At 55.3% G+C, this 25,928-nt stretch overlaps 10 protein-coding genes across 10 annotated transcripts; 4 read left to right on the top strand and 6 right to left on the bottom strand.

The window, feature by feature from the left end:
- Positions 1–788: 788 nt before the first annotated feature.
- On the top strand, positions 789–1,004 carry N7482_004858 (uncharacterized protein; the record flags this gene model as incomplete). The annotated part of the gene is made up of 1 exon (XM_056686983.1): positions 789–1,004. One exon carries the CDS (start codon positions 789–791, stop codon positions 1,002–1,004), a length of 216 nt encoding a protein of 71 aa, XP_056545725.1.
- Positions 1,005–1,329: 325 nt separating this feature from the next.
- Positions 1,330–4,274, top strand: N7482_004857 (ATP-binding protein; the record flags this gene model as incomplete). Its single annotated transcript, XM_056686982.1, has 3 exons — positions 1,330–2,041; positions 2,137–4,061; positions 4,116–4,274. The coding sequence occupies 3 exons, from the start codon at positions 1,330–1,332 to the stop codon at positions 4,272–4,274; spliced, it is 2,796 nt and encodes a 931-aa protein (XP_056545724.1).
- A 507-nt stretch (positions 4,275–4,781) lies between these two features.
- On the bottom strand, positions 4,782–6,128 carry N7482_004856 (malate dehydrogenase; the record flags this gene model as incomplete). The annotated part of the gene is made up of 4 exons (XM_056686981.1): positions 4,782–5,375; positions 5,459–5,703; positions 5,824–5,941; positions 6,063–6,128. The coding sequence occupies 4 exons, from the start codon at positions 6,126–6,128 to the stop codon at positions 4,782–4,784; spliced, it is 1,023 nt and encodes a 340-aa protein (XP_056545723.1).
- Positions 6,129–6,588: 460 nt separating this feature from the next.
- On the bottom strand, positions 6,589–7,500 carry N7482_004855 (golgi SNAP receptor complex member 2 family protein; the record flags this gene model as incomplete). The annotated part of the gene is made up of 4 exons (XM_056686980.1): positions 6,589–7,029; positions 7,089–7,270; positions 7,343–7,442; positions 7,498–7,500. 4 exons carry the CDS (start codon positions 7,498–7,500, stop codon positions 6,589–6,591), a joined length of 726 nt encoding a protein of 241 aa, XP_056545722.1.
- Positions 7,501–8,058: 558 nt separating this feature from the next.
- On the bottom strand, positions 8,059–8,792 carry N7482_004854 (uncharacterized protein; the record flags this gene model as incomplete). The annotated part of the gene is made up of 3 exons (XM_056686979.1): positions 8,059–8,092; positions 8,184–8,671; positions 8,742–8,792. 3 exons carry the CDS (start codon positions 8,790–8,792, stop codon positions 8,059–8,061), a joined length of 573 nt encoding a protein of 190 aa, XP_056545721.1.
- Positions 8,793–10,219: 1,427 nt separating this feature from the next.
- Positions 10,220–11,906, bottom strand: N7482_004853 (putative pyruvate dehydrogenase complex, dihydrolipoamide acetyltransferase component; the record flags this gene model as incomplete). The annotated part of the gene is made up of 4 exons (XM_056686978.1): positions 10,220–11,284; positions 11,383–11,606; positions 11,682–11,731; positions 11,797–11,906. 4 exons carry the CDS (start codon positions 11,904–11,906, stop codon positions 10,220–10,222), a joined length of 1,449 nt encoding a protein of 482 aa, XP_056545720.1.
- A 397-nt stretch (positions 11,907–12,303) lies between these two features.
- N7482_004852 (Arf family guanine nucleotide exchange factor SEC7) lies at positions 12,304–18,403 on the top strand (the record flags this gene model as incomplete). The annotated part of the gene is made up of 4 exons (XM_056686977.1): positions 12,304–13,050; positions 13,113–16,500; positions 16,576–17,980; positions 18,061–18,403. The coding sequence occupies 4 exons, from the start codon at positions 12,304–12,306 to the stop codon at positions 18,401–18,403; spliced, it is 5,883 nt and encodes a 1,960-aa protein (XP_056545719.1).
- Positions 18,404–18,617: 214 nt separating this feature from the next.
- N7482_004851 (bifunctional precorrin-2 dehydrogenase/sirohydrochlorin ferrochelatase MET8) lies at positions 18,618–19,498 on the bottom strand (the record flags this gene model as incomplete). Its single annotated transcript, XM_056686976.1, has 3 exons — positions 18,618–18,744; positions 18,815–19,296; positions 19,406–19,498. The coding sequence occupies 3 exons, from the start codon at positions 19,496–19,498 to the stop codon at positions 18,618–18,620; spliced, it is 702 nt and encodes a 233-aa protein (XP_056545718.1).
- Positions 19,499–19,708: 210 nt separating this feature from the next.
- Positions 19,709–21,418, top strand: N7482_004850 (ribose phosphate diphosphokinase subunit PRS1; the record flags this gene model as incomplete). The annotated part of the gene is made up of 6 exons (XM_056686975.1): positions 19,709–19,967; positions 20,027–20,036; positions 20,095–20,215; positions 20,280–20,546; positions 20,594–21,324; positions 21,388–21,418. 6 exons carry the CDS (start codon positions 19,709–19,711, stop codon positions 21,416–21,418), a joined length of 1,419 nt encoding a protein of 472 aa, XP_056545717.1.
- A 914-nt stretch (positions 21,419–22,332) lies between these two features.
- On the bottom strand, positions 22,333–22,755 carry N7482_004849 (uncharacterized protein; the record flags this gene model as incomplete). Its single annotated transcript, XM_056686974.1, has 1 exon — positions 22,333–22,755. The coding sequence occupies one exon, from the start codon at positions 22,753–22,755 to the stop codon at positions 22,333–22,335; it is 423 nt and encodes a 140-aa protein (XP_056545716.1).
- Between the last annotated feature and the right edge of the window lie 3,173 nt (positions 22,756–25,928).

The raw sequence follows: 25,928 nt of genomic DNA, 5'->3' as shown, positions 1-25,928 counted from the left end.
GGCCCATGGCAATGCACTGGTACCATCTGGACAGCTTCGTTTCGACAGACCACATCACCTGGCGACCCGATGGGCATTCAACTCACGGGGTCCAGCAAGAACACGGGGGACCCTAGTTTCGACGAGGGGACTCCGCCACCCGCTGGGGGATGGGGCTGCCCGTAGGCTCTCCGGGGGGCGTTGAAAGCTGAAGAAGGCAGGCCAGTAGATCTTGCCGGTATTTCTGCCTGGATGGCCGTCGCTGCAGCCAGCGTAGGGCATATATGGCGTTGCTGCCAAATGAGAATCCCGCAACCAGGCCATCGAGTCAGTTAGAATGGAGCATGGAGATGCTTCTCATCGTTGCACGCGGTGCAGGGAAGAACAGAGTTCTCCTCGCGATGACTCAAGGTCCTCCGTAGAGGAGTGTGGGATTCGTCTATGTGGTATACTTCGAGGAGCGTCTGTGATGTCCACGGCCAGCTGTCCACGGCCAGCTGACCACGGACTTGGCGCCTCGATCGGGGCTCGTTCCGGTGCTCTCCTGGTCATGAGGGCGTATAGACCATTATAGACCATAGGAGGTGAGTTGCAAAGCAAAGATGACGGTTCGATAGACGCATCGCCAATGCGACAATGCGACCAGCACCGTTTGCTCGACCACCATCAGCATCCCATCCCGGCGAGCCCCTCGCCGTTGACTCTAGAGAAGGCCCCCCACGGCAGAAGAGTCGAGGCAAACCATCTGAGTCGGTGTAACGAGCTCGGCGCCAGCAAACAAGGCGGAGCCGCAGCGCTTTGCTCCACAAATGACAAGCCGCGGTGAAAGCGAGGCGTCTGTTGAAGATCGGGCCTCACCAGTGTCTCTGCCGGGCTGTCGCAGCCCTCGCAGCTCTCCGGGCACTGCTGAGAGGGCCAGCGCATCGCGCACCGCGTGGGGCCGGCTGATTGGCCTCTGGCCGACTGGCGACGGCCTGCTCTGCAGCTGTCTGCAGGCTGCAGCTCTGGTGATGCCTGCGGACTGACTCCAGACTGCGACACCACGCTGTTAAATATCTTAAATATCCCCAGATCCCCTCAGTCTCACCCACTGCACCGTTCTGTCCAACTCGGCACCTCCACCGCCACCTCCTCCACCTCCACCTCTTCCTCTTCCTCTTCCTCTTCCTCTTCCTCGCTGCTTTGCATGGGAGCGCCCCTCCGTTCTCTCGCCTCAGTACCGGATGCTCGACAGAGTCATACCCGTTCTCTGTGACCTGCTGGTTCGTGCCCCGAGCTCCTCCATTCCCAAGCGGTTCCACTCGTTCCACCCGCCGGTTCCCCACTCGAGCTTCCCCAAGCTTCCCCGCCATGGCTGAACCGCCGATCGACTCGGGGGAGACCAAGGATGAGGCCGAACCCTGCACCGACAACATTAACGGCTCTGCCCAGCCACCCGCTCCGGAAGTCACGAAAGACGCGGCCCCAACCGTCCCTGCGGAGAAGGCCCCCAAAGGAGCCGCCGGGTGCAAGAAACACGACGCCAAAAAAGAAACTCAAAAGCCAAAGAAAAAGAAACGGCGGAGCAGGCAGAAGCATGTCACCACTGAGAGCTCCTCCTCCGAGTCCGGTTCCTCCTCCTCGGGAACCAGCACGTCCTCCGACTCCGATGATGCCGATTCCGACTCCGACTCCATCGCGAGCGAATCAGAGACAGACCACCGGAAGCGCCACCGACTCCGAGCCAAGGCACGGGCAAAGCGAGCCCTGCGAGACAAGAAGAAGCAGAAGAAGAAGAGAAAGCTGCGCTCGCGTAAGCTGCCCCCGTCCGACTCCGGGACCGAGTCAAGCAGTGACTCCGACTCCGAATCCGATGACTCCGCCGAGGTGGACACAGCCGTGGATGAGAAGGCCCTGCGCAAGCTGGTCGCTCGTCTGAGGCTGCAGAAGCGGGCCAAGCGCCTGCGCGGCCCGGCCCATGACGAGCTGGGAGGGCTCGATTCACTCGGCGACAGTCGGCGGGACAAACGATCGCGAAAAAAGAAGCCGGCATCCAAGGTGGCCTTCAAGCGAGTCGATCAGCGTGCGTTTTCCTCATTTCATTTCCCTTTCCCCCTCCCTTTCTCCCAGTGCAGCTCTTCCCCATTGGATACTGACCGCGGTGGGAATCATCTCTAGTCTGGGATAGCACCATCCACAAGTACAAGCTCACCGAAACGGTTGATGACCCCGATGCCGACGAGTGGGACCAGTACATCTTCACCGTGCGGCGCAAATTCAACTGGGAAAACAAGTACCTGGAAACAGTGGTCGATATCAAGAGCAAGTATCTCCGCGATGCCCTCGCCAAGGTCATGGATGGCGTCAAGGGCGTTAGTCTGGTGCAGGAGCCTGCCATCGTCGACCCCAACATGCTGTTTCTGTACTTGGAAGAAACCCGGCAGTACCTGAAGGAGCTCAAAAAGCAGTCGCGCAGCGAGAAGAAAAGGAAGGCACGAAAGATGGCAGCGGCCAAAGCGGCTCATCTGAAGGTGCTTGTGAAGTACCTAGACATCGACTACGCCGACATCAAGAAAACGCTCTACCCACTGCTGGAGGCTAACACCATCACCTTCGACCTGCTGTGGGCCCTTTTCAAACCGAATACCATTGCATACACTCCGACGTATGGAAACTCGGACGAGCCGCGCGCCTTCAAGATCGAGTATGCGATCAAAGAATCTTCGTTCATGAAGGGCCAATGGTATAGCGTGGAAGGCCGATACCTGGAGTACGATGGCAAGGACTTTGGATTTGGTAACATGTCCGCCGAGGTGGAATCGTTCAAAGGAGCCCGCAAGATCACCAGTTTGGCCTGCTACCCATTGCAATACCACCGTGATCCCGACGCGCTGCGATCGCGTCTGATCGAACGGGGCAAGCGCTTCGTGTCCCTGCGCGGCATGAACTACCGCTTCCACAAGGGCATGGCCTTTTATAAGAAGAAGCGCTCGTTCGTCATCAAAGTCAACATCAACGGCCGCGTCATGATCGATCCAGCAATCCACCGGCGCATCAATCCCAACTACCCCATCAGCACAGTCCGTCCCAAAGATCCAGACCTCCTAGATGCATCGGAGGCGGACTTAAGCGATCTCGAAGATGACGACAGCGATGCGTGCTGCTGCGGGGGCGGATCCGAATCCGACTCCGAGGGTGGGTGCTCCTCCGATACCCCCCGAACGGTCTACAAAGTCATCGAGGGCGAGGATGGGATCCCGCGAGTCGTCGAGGTGGAAGTAGACGAGAGTGGCAACGAGATCCACAAGGAGAAGATGGACCGGATCGAAGGCGACGCCACCGACAACAAGGAGCGTGAGTTTACGGAAGAGGAGCTGCTGATCGCCAGCCCCGTCGTGCTGGGCTTTGCCTTCAGTGAGAAGCTGTGGCTCGAGTTTACCATCTCGGGCATCAGCGAGATCGAGTGGGATGTAGATGCCTTTGACTCGCTGGTGCTGCCCAGCAATCAGAAGTCCATTGTCAAGGCCCTGGTGGAGTCCCACACCTTCCATGCCGCGAAGAATATCGATGATGTGATACAGGGCAAGGGCAAAGGCCTGGTCGCCGTCCTGCATGGGCCGCCAGGGACCGGCAAGACGCTCACGGCCGAGGGCATTGCAGAACTACTCCGGCGACCCCTGTATATGGTCAGCGCCGGCGAGCTGGGAACGGACTCTCGCACGCTCGAAGCTGAGCTCAACAAGATTCTCGACATTGCGCATTCCTGGGGTGCCGTCCTCCTTCTAGACGAAGCAGACATCTTCCTCGAGAAGCGCACGATCCACGACATTCACCGCAACGCTCTGGTCAGCATCTTCCTGCGCCTGCTGGAGTATTTCCAGGGCATCTTGTTCCTGACCACGAATCGGGTGGAGACCTTTGACGATGCCTTTCAGTCCCGCATCCACGTGGCATTGCGCTATGGTGATCTGAACGCAAAAGCCAAGCGCAGCATCTGGAAGATGTTCCTGGGGCGGGTGCGCGCTATTGAAGGGGTTAAGACGGCGTCGTTCTCGGAGAGCGACTACGATTTGCTTTCACGGCATACATTGAACGGTCGCCAGGTAAGAGCGGTGACTTGCCAACATTCTTAACATGATGCTAACTAAGGATGGTAGATCAAAAACTCCGTTCGTACCGCCCAAGCATTGGCTGTCAATGAGAACTCGCCCCTCTCCATGGAACACATCAAGCGAGTCTTGGAGGTGGCCGAGACCTTTGACCAGGATCTGCGTGGAGGAACGGGCTATCTAGACGCCATGCGCAGTTACACCTAATCGGGGGACCCTTTTCCTTTTCTTTTTGCCCTCTTCTCTCCACCCCCCTTCCCCCTTCTCTCTCTCTCTCTCTCTCTCTCTTGATTTTTCTGATTTTTCAATTTGGTGTCCGGTACAGCGCGGGGAGACGGGGAACAACGCGAGAATGGAGAACACAAAGGTCCGCGGCAACGCGATGCATCCATGGAGATTGAGATTTCATCATTGCTTATGCTTTCGGTCTTTGTTTCGAGAGTCTACGCGAGGCGGTAGGCCTGTGCGGAATTATCTCCCATCAAACCGTACTCTGATCTAACCTGACGATGTGCATTATGAACCAATTCAATTCTACCAGCGTATCAAATAGGAAACGTATTCTCTACAGGCAAGGGCAACGGGGATGTGCACGGCGGATTAGACCGATATTGATTATGGCATGCATATCGATCTAAAAGTACATATTCCATGGTTCTGCGATCCAGCCGGGAAGAACCGGGCCACAGGTATTGTTATACAAGAGTGGGTTTTTTAAGGGTTGGCCTTGACGAAGTCAACACCCTTCTGGATGTTCTTCTTCAGGTCAACGAGGCAGGCGTCGAGGAGCTTCTGCTCGTACTCGTTCACCTGGCCGACCTCGTGGATCTTCTCGACACCGCTGGGGCCGAGCTCGACGCGGGAAGCGAAGAAATCGATGCCCTGGTCCTTGTACAGAGGAGAGTCGACGAAGGTGGGCTCAATGACACCCTTCTCACCCTGGGCGGCGCGGAGGAGGGACTCGGCGAAGCGGGCACCGGCCATGGCCATGGAGAGGGTGGCGGAGCCAGCGCCGTCCTTGGCCTTAACGACTTCATCACCACCGAACTGGATGCGGTTGACCAGGGCGTCGCGGGTCTCACCGGCGATGGAGGCGTGGTTGGACTGCGACAGCAGGGGGACGATGGTCACACCGGAGTGGCCACCGACGACGGGGACCTTCTCGCCGGCGGGGTCGGTCTTCTGGACCTGCGAGATGAAGCGCGAGGCACGGACGACGTCAAGGGTGGTGACACCGAACAGACGCTTGGGGTTGTAGACACCCTTGGACTTGAAGATCTCGGCGACGATGGGGACGGTGGAGTTAACCTGGTTCAAGAAGAAAAGCAAGATTGTCAGCAAGGACGAGTTCCCGCAGAAGACCCCAGAAGGACCACTATGGATCAACGCACCGGGTTGGAGATGACCAGGATGTTGGCGTCGGGGGCGGCCTCAGCGGCAGCCTTGGCAAGGTCGCGGACGATGGAGGCGTTGGTGTTGAACAGGTCATCACGAGTCATGCCGGGCTTGCGGGGAACACCGGCGGGGATGAGAATGATCTCAGAGCCCTTGAGGCAGTCACGCAGACCAGTGGCATCGGGGTTGTAGCCGGTGACGGTGCTGTTGGTGTTGATGTGGCTCAGATCAGCCGCGACACCTGCGAATCAATTCGAGCGCCGGGTCAGCAATCCGGTTCGGAAGTAGGCTGTATCGCGCTGGATCGGCATTGATTGTGATGGGAGGATTGTGATGGGGGGTTTGCTTTCATCACACATACCAGGTCCACCACGGATATCGTAGAGGGCGAGCTCAGTAACACGGGGGTTGAGCTTCAGCAGCAGGGACAGAGGCTGGCCAATGCCGCCGGCAGCGCCGAGGACGGCGACCTTAGAGGCCTGTGATCGGGGGAGAGACCGTTAGCAGCTAGCACACCATGTGGTCGGAAGAATCAGGAAAGAGAGACGAGGATAGGAAATGGGACGGGGAGGGAAATGGCACAATGGCATAACGACATACCTGGCTAGCGGAGGCCGAGAAGGCGCGCTTCTGGAAGATGTTGAAGGACTGGCGAGCGGCAAACATGGTGTCTACAGAAATGAGATGCTGTGGATGGAGAAGGAAGAAGAGAAGAGGAAGAGGAAGGGGAGGAAAAGCGGAAGAATCAGGGCGTCTCCACAGCGCTGCCGCCCGGCCGATGCTCGGCCCATCAGCGCCGGCGGGGACTACGCACCACGCGCAGGGCGCTGGTAGCCGCTCGTTTTGCCGATTGATGATCGTGCCAGGTGCGACCTAGAATGGTAGGTGTGATTTTCGTCGGCCATCGACCTAGCTAACTTCGCTGTGGTTGCCCCTTCACCTTTCTGCGGGCTACAAAAATAGCAGGCATTGGCCGAGTCGAGTCGCATGGGATTGCCCCAACAAGTCCCAAACGACAGTGCAACTAGTTATAACACAATGAACAGAACGCCGTCGCTGATGGAAATACAAAATCAACCCCAGCCCCCCAAAAAAAATTACAGTCAAAAGTAATGGACTCGGCTGCTCATCGCAAAAAGTGCAGCACCGCCCAGCAGAACAGGAAGAAAATCACCACGCCGCCCCAGAAAATCCACTTGTCCTGGCGAGCCCGCCGTTCGACCATCCGGATAGTATCCCCACTGACACCCAGGGTGTTGGCGACACTATAGAGTCGGCGTTGGGTGCCCTTCAGCACCTCCCGCTGTTGACCAAGGTCCGCAAGGACCGCCCGCCCGCGATCGAGAAAGTCATCGAGCTGGTTGTGCGTGTTCGCAAAGAATGATTGTTCGCGCAGGGCGTGTGTTTCGCGGTTATGATCGCTTGGACCAGCCCCAAAGCTCAGGCCAGAGGAGGGCGCAAACGCCGAGGAGGTTGGCGGGAGCGAAGACTGGGCGTAGGGGTTCTCGGGCGTAGCGGCGTGGTGGGGGCGGCGGCCCAGCAGTTCATTGCGGTTGGTGACCGATTGCTAAGTGGAGAGTCAGTGGATTCCAGAAAGGATGGGATTAATGTGCAACATGCACATACTGCATCCTCTCGCTCTTTGCGCAGCCGGTCGAACTGCGCCCGGTAGTCGGTCAGTTCGGTGCGGAAGTTCTTCACCCGCTCAAATGCCTTTGCCTGCTTCTCCGGGATCAACTCCTTCTTGGAAAGGGCCGAGTAGTCATCGATGGTCCGAGATAATGAGGATAAGGAGGCGGCGATCTGGCCTATACGTAAAGAGAATGATCGCAGGTTAGGAGTGAGCTGCGCATCGAAAGGGCAACAGAGCGCCAGCATACCATTTAGAGCAGGCGAGGAGGTTGTGGGTGACTGTGCCAACTGGTCCAGATCCCGACGGACAGCAGATGACTGCTTGAGTGCTGAATTGAAGAGGGAATTCTATCCTGGTGAGCAAACATCCTGTGGGCTGGCGCATCGGACGGCTGGTACATACCATGTCGATGGGGTGGCGGGTGCCACGTCAAGGCCCGGGGGGGATTTCACAGCGCACGAGGGCGAACTCTGAGACAGGCAATCCAGTTATAGGATGCTTGACATCGAACACCAAATTCCTAAGACAGATCGGCACCGGCAAGAGACGTCCAGTGTGGGCTGCTCGGGGAGACTCATGCCTCGCGCGAAGGCCAGCTTGTTGTTTAGATCGCTCACCGCCTTCAGGCACAGCTTCGGTGCGCTGCCGGAGTGCGTCATCGCACGATGTGGCAGGCAGCCCGACGGGCAAGAGCTTTTGAGGTTCACGGTCTCCAACTCAAATTAGGATTACTCCATATCATACGCTCTCTATATTTTGACTCTACAAGGAGGCACATTTTGATTTGGGAATGGTATCATTGAGGCTACTGATACAGCCTGGTCATCCGGCCTGGACTCCGTTCTCGCCAAAGAGACAACTAGGGATGCAGAATCTCGAATCTCAGAAGAGCTGGGATGGTATATGAAAATCAAAAAAACTTAAGCAAGGGTCAACATCTCTCGTCGCAGTTCGCCGGTCTGCTTATTTGGGAGGGTACTTGTTCTGGAGGAACCACCTGTAGATCCGAATTAGCACGATAGGCCTTGCACACACGCCCCTTATTCATCTGATCTCCAGCCTCGACTGGTCCTAGGGATTGCACTTACTTGCTCACAAAGTAGTCCGCTACGCCAAAGGCCCCCACTGCCCCAGACCACACACCAACCAACTCCCACGACAGCTTGCCCTGCATATGCTTGCGGTAGGCGCCCAAGCCCAAGCCGGCACCAACCAAAGCGGCCACCACAGCATTGGCGATGAAGACGGGGTTGTCCGAGTTGGCACTCAGGTCGCAGCTCTTCGCCTTGCGGGCCTTGGCGTTCTTCTCAGCCTCCTCGCGCGCGTGCTTCTTCTTCTTTTCCTCCTCCTCTTCCTCGGCCTCGCGCTCTAACCGTTCCGCCTGGGTGGTGGTCTTGACCTCCTGGTCGAGGAAGTTCGGGTCGACCGCAGTGACGTGAGGCGAGTCTACATCGATCAGGGAGGCCGTGCTCTCGGACTCATCCTTGTAAACGCCGCCGACAGTGGGAGCGCGGCTGATCCCCGGGTGGACCCCGGGTGGAGTTAGTATACGGAGACATGATGAGCTTGTATGAGACTTGACGACTTACGCCTGTCGGATCTGGTTAACTTCCTTGCCTGCAGAGTGCCATGAACAGTGTACTTACTTCCTCAGGCGACTGCTTGGGGCCTTTGGCAGCAGCGTCGGCGTAAGACATGGTGTGGAATGTGGTATGGTGGTGGGAGAAGATAGAAGAGTGAGATGCTAGTTCTGCAGGTGGCCGGTCCGTCAGCTGTGGGAAGTAGCCGGGACAGAAAAGTTTGCAAAGGATCACCTACCAAAAAGGAGCACCGTGCGATGTCAGGGGGGAAGTCGGCGGGGGGTGAGGTTTTATAGCGGCAGGGAAGCCTGCGCTCAACCTTGAAGCTTCCGGGGTGACATCACGTCATTGATCTGTTTTGGGTGGAGCCACGCGCCCAGTGGCCCATCCCTTTCTCCCTCAGACCACATCTAGGCGGGGCCATATTTTGGAAGGATATCAATAGAGCTATCTCTGATGATCAGCTCTCCAGAACTATTGTTCTTCTGCGCGGTGTGAGCTGGGCAAGTGATTCCAACCGTCACCTGTTATGATCAGCCACTGACGTTGCTTCTTCCTGCCACGCTCCGACTCAACAGTCTCGAGGCCGTCGCAGTAGATCAACAAGCAACTCACAAACAACATGATAGTTGTGATAGATACAAATTAGGGGTACAAAGTTAGGGTTCAGGTAGCCTTCTATCAACTGGCATTGGATAAACGGTGAACTATCCCTACGCATACTATGTTCGCGCTATGCCGGACGGCTACATATAGACGCCTCCGAATTCAGGTTCCCTCTCCGGGTTATCAAACCGCTTCAAAATATACAGTTTGCATGGGGACAAGTTGGCCTGATGCAGGTGCGTAGAGGTATTGCTCAGGCCCGGATCGTGTTCGGCTAGGGAGGACCTGTTCGTTGGATCCAGACGTTGGGAGGGTGGGGTAGGTAAATATATACCATGCAATACCTACAACCACCACCTGATGCAGCCAGGCAGGCGGCTATCATGTACATCGGTCGTAGTTGTCGAGGTTCTTCAGTGCTAGAAAACCCAGTGCTTACCTAGTTTACCGACAGCAACCAATCCGAACAATAGAGATAGATCGTCCTACTGGCGAGAGCGTCCATGGGCTAGGCGCCAAGGCAAACCCCACTGGAGCATCTGCAAACCTACTACCCCGACATCCAGGGATTTGAGTCCGGAGACAAAGCAAATCAGGTACCCGCCTCGTGGTAGCATACCAAAAATGGAACGCCAACCTGAATGGAGAGTGTGGTGGCAAGGCCTTCCCTTCTACCTTGAACCTATTGCTGGGTGGAAATGTCAAGCAACTGAATTGAATAGCATTCTATGATTAAAACACGCAGACGCTTTCGAAAAGGCGGAAGCGGATCGCTACAACGAGCTGATCGCGAAAGGAAGCGGACATATGAAATGTATTGAAGTTGCTAAAACAAAACACAAACAAGGGACCTATGGTGGTCTAAAGGGAAACCGTTTTAATACAGATTACATTGTCTGGAAAGTCGGCACGAGAGAAGATTGCTGGCGGGTTCTGCTTTACAGCAGAAGCTCGAGCGGGTTCTCAACCACCTTCTTCAGCTCCTTGATCCACTCGCCACCGACCGCACCGTCGACCACCTTGTGGTCGAAGCTACCGGTCACGACGATCTGGTCATCCCACTCGGTGACGGTGCCCTCCTCGGTCTCAACGGGGACGGCGACCTTGCGGGTGGTGCCGACAGCCAGAATACCGGCCTGAGGGGGGTTGATGACAGCGGTGAAGCGCTCAACAGCAGCGTTCATGCCCATGTTGGAGATGGTGAAGGTACCGCCCTGGTACTCCTCAGGCTTGAGCTTGTTCTCGCGAGCGCGCTTGCCCAAGTCCTTGATCTGGTTGGAGATGCTGGACAGGCCCAGACCCTGCACGTTCTTGACAACGGGGGTGATCAGACCAGAGGGAGTAGCCACGGCAACACTGATATCAGCGGTGTTGTGCTGACGGATCACGGCCTGGCCGTTCTCCTCGAGCCAGCTGGAGTTGACCTGAGGAACCTTCAGGAGAGCAACAGCGCAGGCCTTGACGAGGAAGTCATTGACCGAGAGCTTGTACTTGCCGTCGGCGGAGGCGTTCAGGGCCTGGCGCAGCTTGAGGAGCTTGGTGACGGACAGGGTGGTGGACACGAAGTAGTGGGGGTTCTCGTGCATCGACTGCTTGAGGCGGTTGGCGATGGTCTTGCGCATCGAGGTGATGGGGATGTCCTCGAAGGTAGGACCGGTGGCGGCACCGCCGGTGGGTTGATACTTCTCGACATCCTCCTTGGTGATCACGCCACCCCGGCCAGTGCCTTTGAGAGCCTTGACGGGGACACCCTTCTCCAGAGCCAGAGCCTTAGCAGCAGGGCTAATTGAGGGCTCGCGGTCCAGACTGGGCTGGAGCTTGTCACCAGAGGTCTCGGGCTCCTGCGCAGCGGGCTCGGGGGCCGGGGTCGGGGCTGACAGCTCTGCGCCCTTGGGCTCCTCCTTTTCAGCGGCCGGGGCGGCCTTGTCACCACCGGCATCAGCCAGGGTGAACGACTCAAAGGAAGAGACATCGGTACCCTCCTCAACCAGAACGGCAATGGGCTGTGGGTTCGGACGGAAAATTTGTTAGTATTGTTTTGGTCAAGTTCTTTGGAATGAGCTAAACGGCTGCCCGCGGGGAATCTCGGGAAAACTCTTACCGCGCCAACAGCGACATCCTTCTCGCCGGATTCCTTCAGGACCTTGGCGAGAACACCCTCATCCTGGAACTCAAAGTCCATCTGTGCCTTATCGGTCTCAATTTCCACGAGCACATCACCGGGCTGGAGGGCGTCGCCGGCCTTCTTCTGCCATACGCCGATGTTTCCCGCGGTCATTGTCGGCGACAAGGCCGGCATGCTGATGATGGTGTGGGGAGGGAAAGCTGTAGTGATACAATGATTGTTAGAAACAAGAAAGTGAAAATGGGGGAGTTAGGAGGTTCAATTGGATGCCATACACTTGGAGGCATAGAAGCGGGAAAGAGCAGACAAGGCGGGCAATTGCGATCTGCGCGTTAGGAAGCTCATCAGTATCATTTCACAGGTGGTATAAACATTGGAAAGTAAGCGTACTGCATCACCTCCTGGAACTTGTAGGAGACCTGGGGGCGTCGCATGGAGGCGGCGCCTCGAGACATGAACATGGCGCTCGGGATGCGCATTCGGACAGCGGCAGCAACCATGTTGGGCTGAAATTGCCAGAGAGTATGAGTAGAATAGTTTCCCTCGACACGGAGATGAAGAAACAAGGAGATACCGGCGCGGGGAAGACGGTGGAAGCCGGGGATGAGGGAGTTGGGGGAGAAAGATGGCCTCTAACGGTCAGGAACTTTTCTGTTGAGCTTCTAAGGTCCCGGTGAGCGGGCCTTTCCGAGAGTCACGTGACTCAACGGGGGTGAGCCGGAGCAGCACTTGCTGACTCAGCCATCTCCCGGCCCAGTCCCGATTCGGAGAAGACACGCATCCCCGTATGAAACAATCAACCGGCGAGAACTCTCAGGGTCCGTACGCTACCCCCGTTGCTATACAGTCGAATGCTTTTGCTCTGATCCGATCGCTCCGCCCGGAGTCTCTTTGACCATGGCGGACGTCGATCCCGGCTCCGAGCCGCATCACCACCCCGCGGCCGACACCCCCGAACTTGAGGCCCCCGTGGACGCAAACAGTGAAGCACCTCAAGCTCCGCCAATGTTGGCATCAGATAAGCCGAATTTGTTGTCGGAGAAAGAAGAATGGCAAGAAGTGAAGGCGCAAGAGGAGCAAGAGACTCAAGAGGAAACCCAGCAGAAAGAAGAGGATAAACAAACCGAGGAACGGCCGCAGCAGGCAGCAGACGAGCAAGATGAGGACGATGACAAGAAGCCTGAGGTTCCACCTAAGGATACAGAGGAGGACAGTACCACTGGTCGCGAAGTCGACCAGCAGCAGGCTGGTGCACCTCCCGAAATACACGAACCGCAGCCAACCGAGGACATTGCGCCGCCAGACGCTCGCATGCGTTCCGACTCACGGTCAACAACGGCCACCTTCGCGACGCACCGGTCCACCGCCGTCAGCTCTACAGTTTTCATCGTGACTGCTCTCGACACCATTGGCACCTCCCGCGAAGCCCGGCGAAGCAAGGAGTTGGAGGCCTCCGTCCAGGTAGCTTTGGCCAATGTTAAACAGTCAGATGGGCAACCCATCGATCCTGAGCTCATTTTCCGCCCTCTTCACCTGGCTAGCAAGACACTCAGCATTCCACTCCAGGTGACGGCGCTGGACTGCATTGGCAAACTTATTACCTACTCCTACTTTGCTTTCCCCTCCGCCGAATCCGAATTCGAGGCAACCCCGGAAAAGCCCCCCTGATCGAACGAGCCATCGATGCGATTTGCGACTGTTTCGAGAATGAGGCGACTCCGAACGAGATTCAGCAGCAGATCATCAAGTCATTACTTGCTGCCGTGCTGAATGACAAGATCGTGGTGCATGGAGCTGGTCTCTTGAAAGCGGTTCGCCAGATCTATAATATTTTCATATACTCCAAATCCAGTCAGAATCAGCAGATTGCCCAAGGCTCGCTTACTCAGATGGTGAGCACGGTGTTCGACAGAGTTCAGGTTCGGTTGGATCTGAAAGAGCTCCGGACCCGTGAGGTCGACAAAGTTACCGGCGCCGGCCTTGATGCGTCAGCTAGCGACCAAGGACAAATTTCTGAAGTCGCTTCCGTGTCCGTGGTGGATCAAGCGGACCAAGCAGATCAACCCGTGACCAAAGAACCCAACGCGGAGAAGCTCACTCTACAAAGCTTTGAGTCACCCAAGGAGGTGACCAATGTAAATGACAATGCGCCGACCACAGTCACTCGTGCTAAACTTACCCGATCAACGACCCGGTCGATTTCGGGCATCCCTGAAGAAAGAGAAGATGATGCCTTAGCAGCAGAGGATGAGGTGGATGATACCTACGTTAAGGATTCCTTCTTGGTCTTCCGCGCTCTGTGTAAGCTGAGCCATAAGGTTCTCGGCCATGACCAACAACAAGATATCAAGTCCCAGAACATGCGGTCGAAGCTGCTCTCGCTACACCTTATCCACTATCTCATCAACAACCACATCACCGCGTTTACATCACCGCTTGCTGCCATCAAGAACAGCTCAAGCAGCACGGAAGCGATGACACTCCTCCAGGCTGTGCGACCCCATCTTTGCTTGAGCCTCAGTCGGAATGGCTCCAGCTCGGTTCCTCATGTTTTCAAAGTCTGCTGCGAGATTTTCTGGCTGATGCTTAAGGACATGAGGGTTATGATGAAGAAAGAGTTGGAGGTGTTCCTCAAGGAGATCTATCTGGCTATTCTCGAGAAGCGAGCCGCTCCGTCTTTCCAAAAGCAGTACTTTATGGAAGTGTTGGAGCGATTAGGCGGCGATCCCCGTGCATTGGTCGAGATCTATCTCAACTACGACTGTGACCGGACTGCATTGGAGAACATTTTCCAAAATGTCATAGAGCAACTCTCGCGGTACTCGAGCGTGCCTGTCACCACCACAGTTGCACAGCAGCAGCAATTCCAGGAACATCATACCAAGATGTCCAGCGTCGGGGCCGATTGGCACCAGCGTGGAACACTACCTCCATCGCTGACGACCGCCAACATCACACCACCGCCACAACCGGCCGTGCCAAACATACCATCGGACTACATTTTGAAGCATCAGGCTGTGGAGTGTCTCGTGGAGATGCTTCGGTCTCTGGACAATTGGGGCTCCCAGCGTCTAGATGATCAGGCTGCTGCCGCTGCTGCTCACTCACTGGCTCCATCTAAGTCCATGGACAATTCCCGCGAGTCCCTGGATACCAGCGTCCTCATGTCACCACGACCAGAGGTTAGCGAGTCTGGTACGGGCCGATCCACACCAGTGCCTGATGACGACCCGAGTCAGATTGAGAAGGTCAAACAACGAAAGATCGCCATGATGAACGCCATTCAACAGTTCAATTTCAAGCCAAAGCGTGGCATCAAACTTCTGCTCTCCGAGGGCTTCATTCGTTCTGATTCACCAGAAGACATTGCCAGCTTTCTGCTGCGCAATGAGCGCCTTGACAAGGCTATGCTTGGTGAATACCTGGGCGAGGGCGATGCGGAGAATATTGCCATCATGCATCAGTTTGTTGATCAGATGGATTTCACCAAACGACGTTTCGTTGATGCTCTTCGATCTTTTCTGCAGCACTTCCGTTTGCCCGGCGAGGCCCAAAAGATCGATCGTTTCATGCTCAAGTTTGCGGAACGGTATACAACTCAGAACCCCAATGCTTTCGCCAACGCGGACACCGCGTATGTCCTTTCATACTCGGTTATCATGCTCAACACCGACCAGCATAGCTCCAAGATGAAGGGGCCCCGAATGACCAAGGAGGACTTCATCAAGAACAATCGGGGTATCAACGACAACCAGGACTTACCGTCCGAGTATCTTGTTTCGATCTACGACGAGATTGCCAACAATGAGATTGTCCTTGACACCGAGCGAGAACATGCCGCGAACTTGGGTATCCCAACTTCAGCCCCCACTAGATTGGCGACTCGAGCTGGACAAGTCTTTGCAACCGTGGGTAGAGATATCCAAGGAGAGAAATACGCTCAGGCATCTGAGGAAATGGCCAACAAGACGGAGCAGTTATATCGCTCCCTCATCCGAGCCCAGCGCAAGACGGCCGTCCGAGATGCGCTATCGCGTTTCATCCCTGCCACCTCGGTTCGGCATGTCGGGTCGATGTTCAATGTCACTTGGATGTCCTTTTTGTCAGGATTGTCAGCCCCGATGCAAGACACCCAGAACCTTGAGATGATCCGACTTTGCATGGAGGGTTTCAAGTTGGCAATCCGGATCAGTTGCGCCTTTGATTTGGAAACCCCTCGGGTCGCATTTGTCACTGCTTTGGCAAAATTTACCAACCTCGGAAATGTCCGGGAGATGATGGCGAAGAACGTCGAGGCCTTGAAAGTATTGCTTGACGTCGCTTTCACCGAAGGCAACCATCTTCGGGGTTCATGGCGAGAGATTTTGACCTGTGTCAGTCAGCTTGACCGGTTGCAATTGTTGAGTGATGGTGTAGATGAGGGGTCACTACCCGATGTCTCACGCGCACCCACGATATCATCCGACTCCGCCTCTCGCAAGTCTGTGCAGGGCTCGCGGCGACCCCGTCCACGCTCAGCCGGCGGACCCACGGCTTTCCGCATGGAGATCGCCATGGAAAGCCGATCCGCCGATATGGTCCGCGGCGTTGATCGCATCTTTACGAACACAGCCAATCTGTCGCACGAAGCTATTATTGACTTTGTGCGGGCACTTAGCGAGGTCAGCTGGCAAGAAATCCAGTCGTCTGGGCATAGCGACTCTCCTCGCACGTACAGTTTGCAAAAGCTAGTCGAGATCAGTTACTACAACATGACTCGTGTGAGAATTGAGTGGTCGAAAATCTGGGAGGTTCTGGGTCAACACTTCAACCAGGTTGGCTGTCATTCCAATACTACCGTTGTGTTCTTTGCGCTGGACTCCCTGCGACAGCTGTCAATGCGCTTTATGGAGATTGGCGAGTTGCCTGGCTTCAAGTTTCAAAAGGATTTCCTCAAGCCCTTTGAGCATGTCATGGCAAACAGCACTACAGCTGCTGTCAAGGATATGATACTTCGCTGCCTGATCCAGATGATTCAGGCGCGTGGGGACAATATCCGGTCCGGATGGAAGACCATGTTTGGTGTTTTCACCGTCGCAGCTCGTGAGCCTTATGGTAAGATTTCTTCTGTCAAAAAAAAAGGGGTTTTCTCGTTTCTTGACGGCACCAGCTAACAGTTGCTTTTCACAGAGGGCATTGTAAATATGGCCTTTGATCATGTTACCCAAATCTATAATACCCGCTTTGGCGTTGTGATCACCCAGGGCGCTTTTGCTGACCTGATCGTTTGTCTGACCGAATTTTCCAAGAATTCCAAGTTCCAGAAGAAGTCGCTGCAGGCGATCGAGACGTTGAAGTCCACGGTCACCAAGATGCTGCGTACTCCAGAGTGCCCGCTCTCCCACCGTGGGGGTACTCCTGCCCATCATTTCCAGGAGGAGGGAACCAACCTTGCCAAGCAGCTCACTCGCCAGTCGCAAGAAGAGCAGTTCTGGTACCCCATTCTCATTGCGTTCCAGGACGTGCTGATGACCGGTGATGATCTTGAGGTTCGATCCCGTGCACTTGCCTACCTCTTCGACACCCTGATTCGGCACGGAGGCGATTTCCCCAGGGACTTTTGGGATGTCCTTTGGCGACAACTGCTTTGCCCCATCTTCGTTGTCCTACAGTCCAAGTCGGAAATGTCCAAGGTTCCTAACCACGAGGACCTTTCTGTCTGGCTGTCGACCACCATGATTCAAGCTTTGCGGAACATGATCACCCTTTTCACCCATTATTTCGATTTGTTGGAGTATATGCTCAGTCGGTTCCTGGAACTGCTGACCTTATGTATTTGCCAAGAGAATGATACCATTGCTCGAATTGGCAGCAACTGCTTGCAGCAGCTGATCCTGCAAAATGTTTCCAAGTTCCGAGAAGAGCACTGGACCCAAATTGTGGGAGCTTTCGTCGAGCTCTTTAGCAAGACGACCGCCTATGAGCTCTTTACCGCGGCGGCGTCCATGTCTAAACTGACCGACGCCCCGGTCACCACCAACGGCGATGTCGCCCAATCTCCGGATGCTGCAACCACTGCATCGGCTGATCTTCCCGACTCGCTGCAGGTCAATGGATCTCAGACCACCACTTCGCTCCAGGATGAAGGAGTTCCCCCGGCTCAGAGCGAGGCTCGTGCAGAGCTTGAGGACTACCGGCCCCAAGGAGACCCGCAACAGCAGCCTGCTGCCATCACAGCGGCTCGTCGTCGCTTCTTCAACCGGATCATCACCAGTTGCATTCTGCAGCTGCTCATGATCGAAACGGTGCATGAGCTCTTCTCCAACGATAATGTCTACGCCCAAATCCCCAGCCACGAGCTCTTGCGGCTAATGGGATTACTGAAGAAGAGTTATCAATTTGCCAAGAAGTTTAATGAGGACAAGGATCTGCGCATGCAGCTCTGGCGCCAAGGATTCATGAAGCAGCCTCCGAATCTGCTGAAGCAGGAGAGTGGTAGTGCTGCCACCTACGTACATATACTCTTCCGCATGTATCATGACGAGCGAGAGGAGAGACAGAGCAGTCGCCCGGAGACTGAGGCGGCTCTCATCCCGTACGATTTCCCCCCTCTCTTTACACCTTTGCTCTCATATTGTTGGAAGATTCCTTTTTGCTGATGCTTTTTCCCCCTAGACTCTGTGCCGATATCATCCGCAGCTTCGTCCGCCTCGACGAGGAGAGCCAGCAGCGCAACATTGTGGCCTGGCGGCCGGTCGTGGTGGATGTTATCGACGGGTACAGCAATTTCCCCCAGGATGACTTTGACAAGCATATCGAGACCTTCTATCCCTTGGGAGTAGAGCTTCTTAGCCGCGATCTCAACCCGGAGATTCGCATCGCATTGCAGTCCCTTCTCCGCCGGATTGGCGAAGTCCGCCTGGGTGTGGCTCCGCCCAACCGGCTGGACGCTCCGATCAGCCCGCGAAGCTCCGTCTCCCAGAAGGGTTCGCGTCGAGATAGCCAGGCGACCCACTGATGGGTGATCTTTGTATTGTCTTCATTTTGGGGTATGCTCGACCGGCTTTGTGATTTACAGGTGATTTTGGCGTTCCTTTCTTCCTCCTCTCGTTTTCCCCCCCCCCCTCTTCTCCTGTTCTGTGAAGCATCCTTGTTACCAAATTTCTAGAGATGCATAGCTGTGTACTGATAAGACCAAAATTTTATTCGTTTCAAACTCCTTTTATGGTGATTCAATGCCGTACTTGCTGAAGGGAAGGGATGTTGCCCGATTGGTAGTGGGTGAGTAGCCCGTCCATATCATGCCCGGTCATTTGTACAAGGTCGTCCAAGCTCCACGATTCACAAACTCCAGACATCCTAGTCATGATCAGTTAGCGATTGGTTCTCAGACATGTGTTGCTGTCAAATGGCCTTTCCCGATGCTCACCATTTCATGCGCTTCGGACCTTCATCTGCATTCGGCGCAACCTCGCGCAATTTCTTTCGTAACTTGCCCACATTCTCGATTGCTGCCCCCATGTTACTCGGGAGGGTCTCGGCGATCTTCTTCCGCACCAGACTGGCCAGCTTCGGGCCATTGCCATTGGTACTAACCATCACCTGTAGCGGCCCATCGCGGTGTATGCTGCCGAAGTAGAAATCGCACTCGGGCGGTACATCTGCAATATTTGCCGGGATCCGTCGCTCTTTGCAAAGCTTCCAGACCTGAGTTGAGGCCTCTGGGTCGTCAATGGCGCACAGTACCATATCTGCCGAGTCAAGGTCGCATGGCTCGAAGTTGCGATCGATATGGGCGACTTGCTTTTCGGCGACGCGATACGCGACTTCCTCGTTGAGGCCGGTGGTGGGACAGACGACAGTCACTTGGGCATCCGCATTGAGTACGTGAACAATTCGCCCTGCGGCGACCTGCAGGGAACGAGGCGTTAGCGATGTCTGCATGACCAACATAACTACTGTATATCTCCAGCGGGACTAAGATGGATAGCCGATGCCGCCAAACTCTCCGTGGACTCACCTCTCCACCTCCTACCACCAGTACACGCTTGTTCTTGACCTGCCAGGCTACAATCAGCGAGCCTCCCCCTTGAATCTCGGGGAATTTCGCCATCTTGATATCTGCCAGCTATTTGAGCGAGGCGTATGTCCCAGTTGGCAACTTGCTCGGCAGCCGGATAAGAAAGCGTGGGGCATACGGCGGGCTACACCGCCCACAGCCGCAGGTCGTTCCCGCAAACTTTTTTAGCTTTGCTTTTTTTTTCCCTCTTCTTTTCTTCGTCTTCTCCTGCACTTCTCATCAATCCCAGACAAAAGATCAGCCATGCGGGGCGTGCAGATCTTCTCGGGGAATTCCCATCCCGCCCTTACAGAGACCATCTGCGAACGGCTGGGCACCTCGCCAGCTCAGGCCGACCTTGGGAAATTCGCCAATGGCGAGACCAGCGTCAACATCGGCGTCTCGATCCGCAACCAGGATGTCTACATTGTTCAGAGTGGTAGCAGCAAGATCAATGATAGTGTCATGGAGCTTCTCATCATGATCTCCGCGTGCAAGGGTGGCTCCGCCAAGTCGATTACTGGTATGTCGTCCCTCGTCAGGCAGAAAGCGAAATCTAGACTCACTGACGAATTCTCCCAGCGGTCATGCCGTATGCTGCCCGTTTTGTCTGACTGAGTGAATGACCGTGGATGCTGACCCCTGACGAGATACTTCCCCTATTCGCGTCAATCCAAGAAGAAGAGCCATCGCGGTGCCATCACGGCCCGCATGCTCGCCAACCTGCTCTCCATCGCTGGTGTGGACCATGTGATAACCATGGACTTGCACGTACGTTGCTGCCCTTGATCTGGTCTCTCGCTCGATTTCGATATTGATTGGGTTTCAATGATAGGCATCCCAGATGCAAGGCTTCTTTGGCAAACCCGTCGATAACCTCTTCGCCGAACCGTTCATTGCTCGCTGGATCCGGATGAATGTGGCGGGCTGGAAGGACGCGGTGGTGGTGAGCAAAAATGCCGGCGGTACCAAGCGAGTCACCTCGCTGGCCGATACCCTCAAACTGAATTTTGGTATTGTGACCACCGATCGGCGGCGGCCCAAGGTTCCGGTCAACACTATGTCCGACAGCACGGTTTTCTTCGATGCCGTCGATGACGATGTGCCAGTGCCCAAGGAGCAGCAGCCCTTTGGGCTTCACCTACACAGTTCCCAAGCACCCGCTCCTATCCCGGAGGAAACGGAAACATCTGGGACCCCTCACGGCCTGCTCCGTCCCGAGACTCCCCGGCAGCCCGTCGCCTTTCCGAGCTGGAGGCTGCGCACGAATACACCGATGTGCGGATTCAAGATGTGATCACGGGCCGTCTGGTGCAAGGTCAGCTTGTGGACGATGATTATCACGCCGAATCTGACTCCCAGTCCGGCGGAACCACTCCGGGGGCTAGCGGCAGCACCAGCGGCCACGCCGAGAATACCGAGGTCGTCCCGGAGACCATGTTTAACTCCATGATCTCCAATGCGTCCTCCCTGCCCCCGGACCATGCTTTGGGTGGCTCCTTTGATGCTGTCGAATCCGATGACGAGGCCAGTGATGCTGGTCACTACCACGAGCGGACCATCACGCTGGTCGGCGAAGTCCGTGATCGACCCGTGTTCATTGTCGACGACATGATTGACAAGAGTGGATCGTGGATCGTCGCCGCAGAGACCGTCGTCAAGCGGGGTGGTGCACGCAAAGTCTATTGCATTGCCACCCACGGTCTGTTTGGAGCCGATTCGCTCGATCAGATGGAGGCCTGCCCTTCCATTGACCATATTGTTGTGACGAACACATTCCCGATTGACTCCTCGATGCTGAAGCGGTCCAAGAAGCTGATCGTCATTGACGTGTCGACTCTTCTAGCGGAGAGTATTCGGCGGCATCACTACGGCGAAAGGTTAGTCTCTCCCTTGCCATCTTCCCTGTGGACGAGAGGACCTTGTATCACTAACGTGCACAGCGTCTCGGCCCTTTTCCACCTTAATGACTGAATGATGGGCCTGTGGGCGGATGGCGGTGACGAAGTTGACTTGACATCTTTCTAGGGCGGCGTTGATTACTGATTTGCAGACTCCGCGATCTCTGCATTCCTGCGATTCCATGGCATGATACCTATTTCTCTACCAAATGATAATGAACCATTTGAAAAAGTCCGCCTGACCCAGGCTGATCTGTAGCATCCCATGGGACCTTGCCTGTTGGTCTCATCGGATTTCTTTTGTTTTTGTTTTTGTTTTTGTTTTCCTTTCTCAGGTTTTCTTATCTCTTTTCTCGTTTCACCCAGCGATGCAGTCCACTCTGGGTACTGCAGGAGTATCTCGTGATCCACGAGGTGTTCTTAACGGAGCGTTGGCAGAGCAATTCTCGGGTCTGGACCCTGTTGTTTTCTTTCTTGTCTTCATGCCCCGTGATCTCTCCAGGTCCTCGGCGTGGGGCGCAAGATCCAAAGCAAAAAGGCCAGGCCTCACGAGGATCGACGGCACCGGTTTCTTTGGGGGTTCTCCATTCGGAGGCCCTCGATGCCTTCTGGCGGTGAAACCGGGGCACGAGAACCCCTCGGATATTCTCGTAATTGTAGACAAGCAATATGGACCCTCAATCTATCACTTCTCTTCCGTCTTCTCTCTTCCTAGTGGCACATCCTTTCTTCCGCGTCGTGGATCTTTTTCCCGTCTCGCGTCTCCCCTGATCTCATTCCTCATTATCCACATCTCGATCTGTCCATCGCGTCCACTCGTCAGCTCGTCAGCATCGGCTGCGGCTCCCCGTATCTTCCTGCCCACCAGTCCAATGTACGCGAAGACAGAATCCGACGCTGGATTCCTGACGACTCGAGTGTCTGCCGCAAAAAATCAAGCAGGCGTCTGCGGCCAATGGTGGCCCCCCGATGGCCTCGAGCCAGTCGTCAATCTTTCATCCCTCGCCCGGGGGGCATTGAGATTGACGTGTCCAGGTCATGAGCAGTCTTTCCCGGTTTGGAGCCGCCCGTGATGTCCACTCTGTGATTTTCACGGTGATCTGGAAATCGGCAAGCTCCCTGGTTCGTCCGATGGCTGGCCAGATTTCGAATGATATGGCCGCTGTGTCCGACCCCGTCCCGCTCCCGCGCCCAGCCGGGACGGCGCGCGCTCCAGAGAGTCTCGGAGACCAACCGATGCCGGGACGGAACTCCCGATCCTGGTTGCACTTTGTGTGACGCGGCGGGTTCCACTGCGACTGCCTCCTCTGCAGCGTTGGCCAGACGGTCGGATGAATGACCAGTATCTGTGTTGGGCGAGGTCGGTTTGCTCTCGTACTTCTCAACTATCGGGAGCCTGGACCGATGCATGGATGCATAGGTACATCCGGTGAGGTTCCAGAGCTACGGTAGCACCAAGAAATGCACCTCGAGCACCGAATCACCTAATTAAGTCCCGTACCGACTGGGGCAAAGTACACGTCCCGCCTCACGGTGGAACCCTCCCCGGGGGGGGGCGAAGGTACAGATCCACTCTATGCCCAAGCAGAATCTCCCGCCAAGCACAATTCCAGTTATCGGTGATTGGAGAGGGCAGTTTCGTCACACGATCATTGGGCAATGCACGAGATGGCCAGAACCCACCGAATGCCGGGGGCGTGCTTCCGGGCGATCGGCATCTGGACAGGGCGTGAGGGACTCGTCAACTCGTCGACAGGGCCTGGCGGATGATTCCAGACTGAACATGATCATAATCATGATCATGATGATTGGGGTTACGCCACTGATGATCCGTGTGTGGTGGAGCTGAGCATAATATCCCGTCGCACCAAGCGACCTCACGCACGATCAATCGCAACATCAAACCAGAAGCACCAGGAAAATCCGGACGCCAAACAAAAGTCCCTAAAACAAAGCCATGTGGGGACGCAAAAGGCCCTGGTCCTAGCGTTTTGAGCCCTCCATTTTGGCGCAGGGCCCCCAGCCCCAAAGCCGTGGATGCGTGATGTATCAAACCGGCGCGACAGGGGGAAAGGCGTCCCAGAACTTTCTTCAGCGCGTCCCCCTCTCCACTAGCTGAGGCAAAAGTCCCCGAAGTCAAAAATCAAATTCTCGGGCCAAGTACTCCGGGCCTCCAGAGATGATCGGAGCCCACCCGAATTGCTGGGATGCACAAGGCCGCGATCGGCCAAGATCGGCAAGGCGAGGGCCTACAACAGACGCTCGCGCAGCTCGATCCAGACTGGCGGAAGAGCCAGTGGAGCAGCAACTACTCGCGCTAGGCAGGCCTGGCGCTCCGGCGATCCTTGACTTGTTCCAAGCCCAATTGGTCGGGTCCAACGCGTCTACGATTTGACTCGGCCGGTCTCTCGCGGGCAATTGGCGAACCCAGCTTGTCCCTCTGATCCACTTGGGGCCCTTTGGACAACACGAGTCTATCTGCATGCCAAAATTCAATTTCTCCCTTTTTGATTTTTGGTCCCCTAGTTCCCTTTCCCCCCCCCTCACCCTCCTGTAGCCGGTCCCTAGCTGTCTGGTCTTGTCTCGAAGCTGTCTAGTCGGCTAGTCCCTCCCCCTCCAGTCTTCTCCAATACTCCAGTACTCCAATTGAATCCAATCGGCCCCCCAGTCCAACCCCTGCCCTCGCATTGCGAGATCGAACGAGGCCAGTTGTCATCCTCCGATCTCCTGCGATCGCGATCTGAATCCTGCCGGAAAGCCAGCTGGGATCTGCTGGGCTTCGGCGGCGTCTTCGCCCAATTTTCCATGCGCTATGCAAGATGAGGTTCGCGGTAGATCAAGCCATAGCTCCATTCAGCTCACTCTTTTCCCCCCACCCCATTTCTTCTCCTTCCCCCGAAGTAGAATCCTATCCTCTTCCTCAACCCACCCCCCGGCAACAATCGTAATCCCATCACCCTGGTTGAGACCTGCTTGATCGACCCTGGCGATTGTCAACCATCGGGTACGTGCGTCATCGACGGCATTGTGCAGAGCCATTCACGTCTTGAGACTAGGACTGGCTTGATCGAGGATCTGGACCTCTGGCCCACCCCCTCTGAGCGAGTTGATACAGAGCACCTCGTTCTCCGAGGTATATAATGGCCCTGGGACCAGCAGTTTGGAAGCTATTCATCTTTTCCATCATCATCAACACCTCGTTTGCTCATCGTTTCCTTCGGCCGAGCCCTCGGATCATTGAATTCACGTTACACATTTGTCCCTCGAAGCCTTGACATTTCCGCATTTCCAACTTGACCTTTGCTCCCCTGATACCCTGAATTTCGGCGCTTGGAATCCTTATCCGGTGATCGACATCAGCCTCCATTCCGTCGGGACTTGATCATTCTCCTAGTCTGGTAGGTGAAAAACGCCCGGGGCCCAACTCCAAGTATACGCGGAGCTAATTGCCTCCAGCACTCCAACAATCCCATTGCTCATCGCCATCACGAAAGAACATCAAACATGGCCAACCAGTGTTCCGGTCATGTCTTTGCCATTGTTCAGGCCACCAACGGCAACATTCTGACATGGCGGTGCTCTGACTGTAACTCGGGCCCCTTCGTGGCGATCTGGCGTTGCAAGATCTGTGGCCATTGTCGGTGCAATAGCTGCCACAATGCCAAGGCTTAGTGTGTACGTGGTTCGCATCTCGATGGTGTCTATGGGGAGAATTCCTTTCGCTGACTCCCTCCACCGCAGACCATTTGCACTGGCCACAGCCGCTCACATGAACCCGAGCAAGGCTATCCTATCCTCGCTATGCAATCATTCTCCAGCATGCTTCATGGGTGCAAGTTCCGCTTGCATTCCATTTTGATGTCCTGGCTGGTTTGACTTTTCCCCCATGGCTACTTTCGGCGACATTGCGTATTTTGCATTTGTTCGGTTTCCTCCCCTTAAAAATTCCTCTCTAAAAGTTTCGATGGGATTCTTGCATCCGGACGGAGTTTTCCTTGTTTCGTCTTCACCAGCTTTAGATGTGGTTATGTTCCCGTTACTTGAACTGTTCCCCTCCTTCTTGCGGTCGTGCATTTTACATGGAGAAATTTTGCATCGTCAAATCATCATCGACGTCAAGACAGTCACAGCGCACCTCCCATCTGCTTGCAAGCAATTGCCGGTCAATATTTGGCAGATCTGAACTTGAACATATGTTTTTACTCTCTACTTTTGCTTTTTGCTTTTTCCAAATCTAGAACTATGGCACAACCTATCTATTGAATCGGGGCCGAGAGGCGTAACACGCAAGATTAGAAGATCCAACCAGAGCAGTCTCCATGTACAGGACACGTAGAAAGAACGCGCCATTTGAAAGCCCCACGATAAGGCTGATGGGTGGAAAGGAACAGAGATCGAGGTGAAATCCGTCCACGAAATCGTCTCTTACCAAATTATGATTAGTGGGATCGTGTCCTTACCTTGATAACAGTGGGAAGCAGGGTCTCCCCTTGTTCCCATTCGCCCTTATACGACGGAATACATCGTCACCTTCCCGGAATGACAATCCTGGAATTCTATTCGCACATGCCTCACGGACACAA

The sequence above is a fragment of the Penicillium canariense genome (assembly GCF_028826845.1).
Source record: "Penicillium canariense strain IBT 26290 chromosome Unknown utg000002l_segment0_segment0, whole genome shotgun sequence".
Classification (NCBI taxonomy): Eukaryota; Fungi; Ascomycota; class Eurotiomycetes; order Eurotiales; family Aspergillaceae; genus Penicillium; species Penicillium canariense.
Note: the sequence above shows the minus strand (reverse complement) of the source record. Positions and strands in the feature narration are given on the sequence as shown.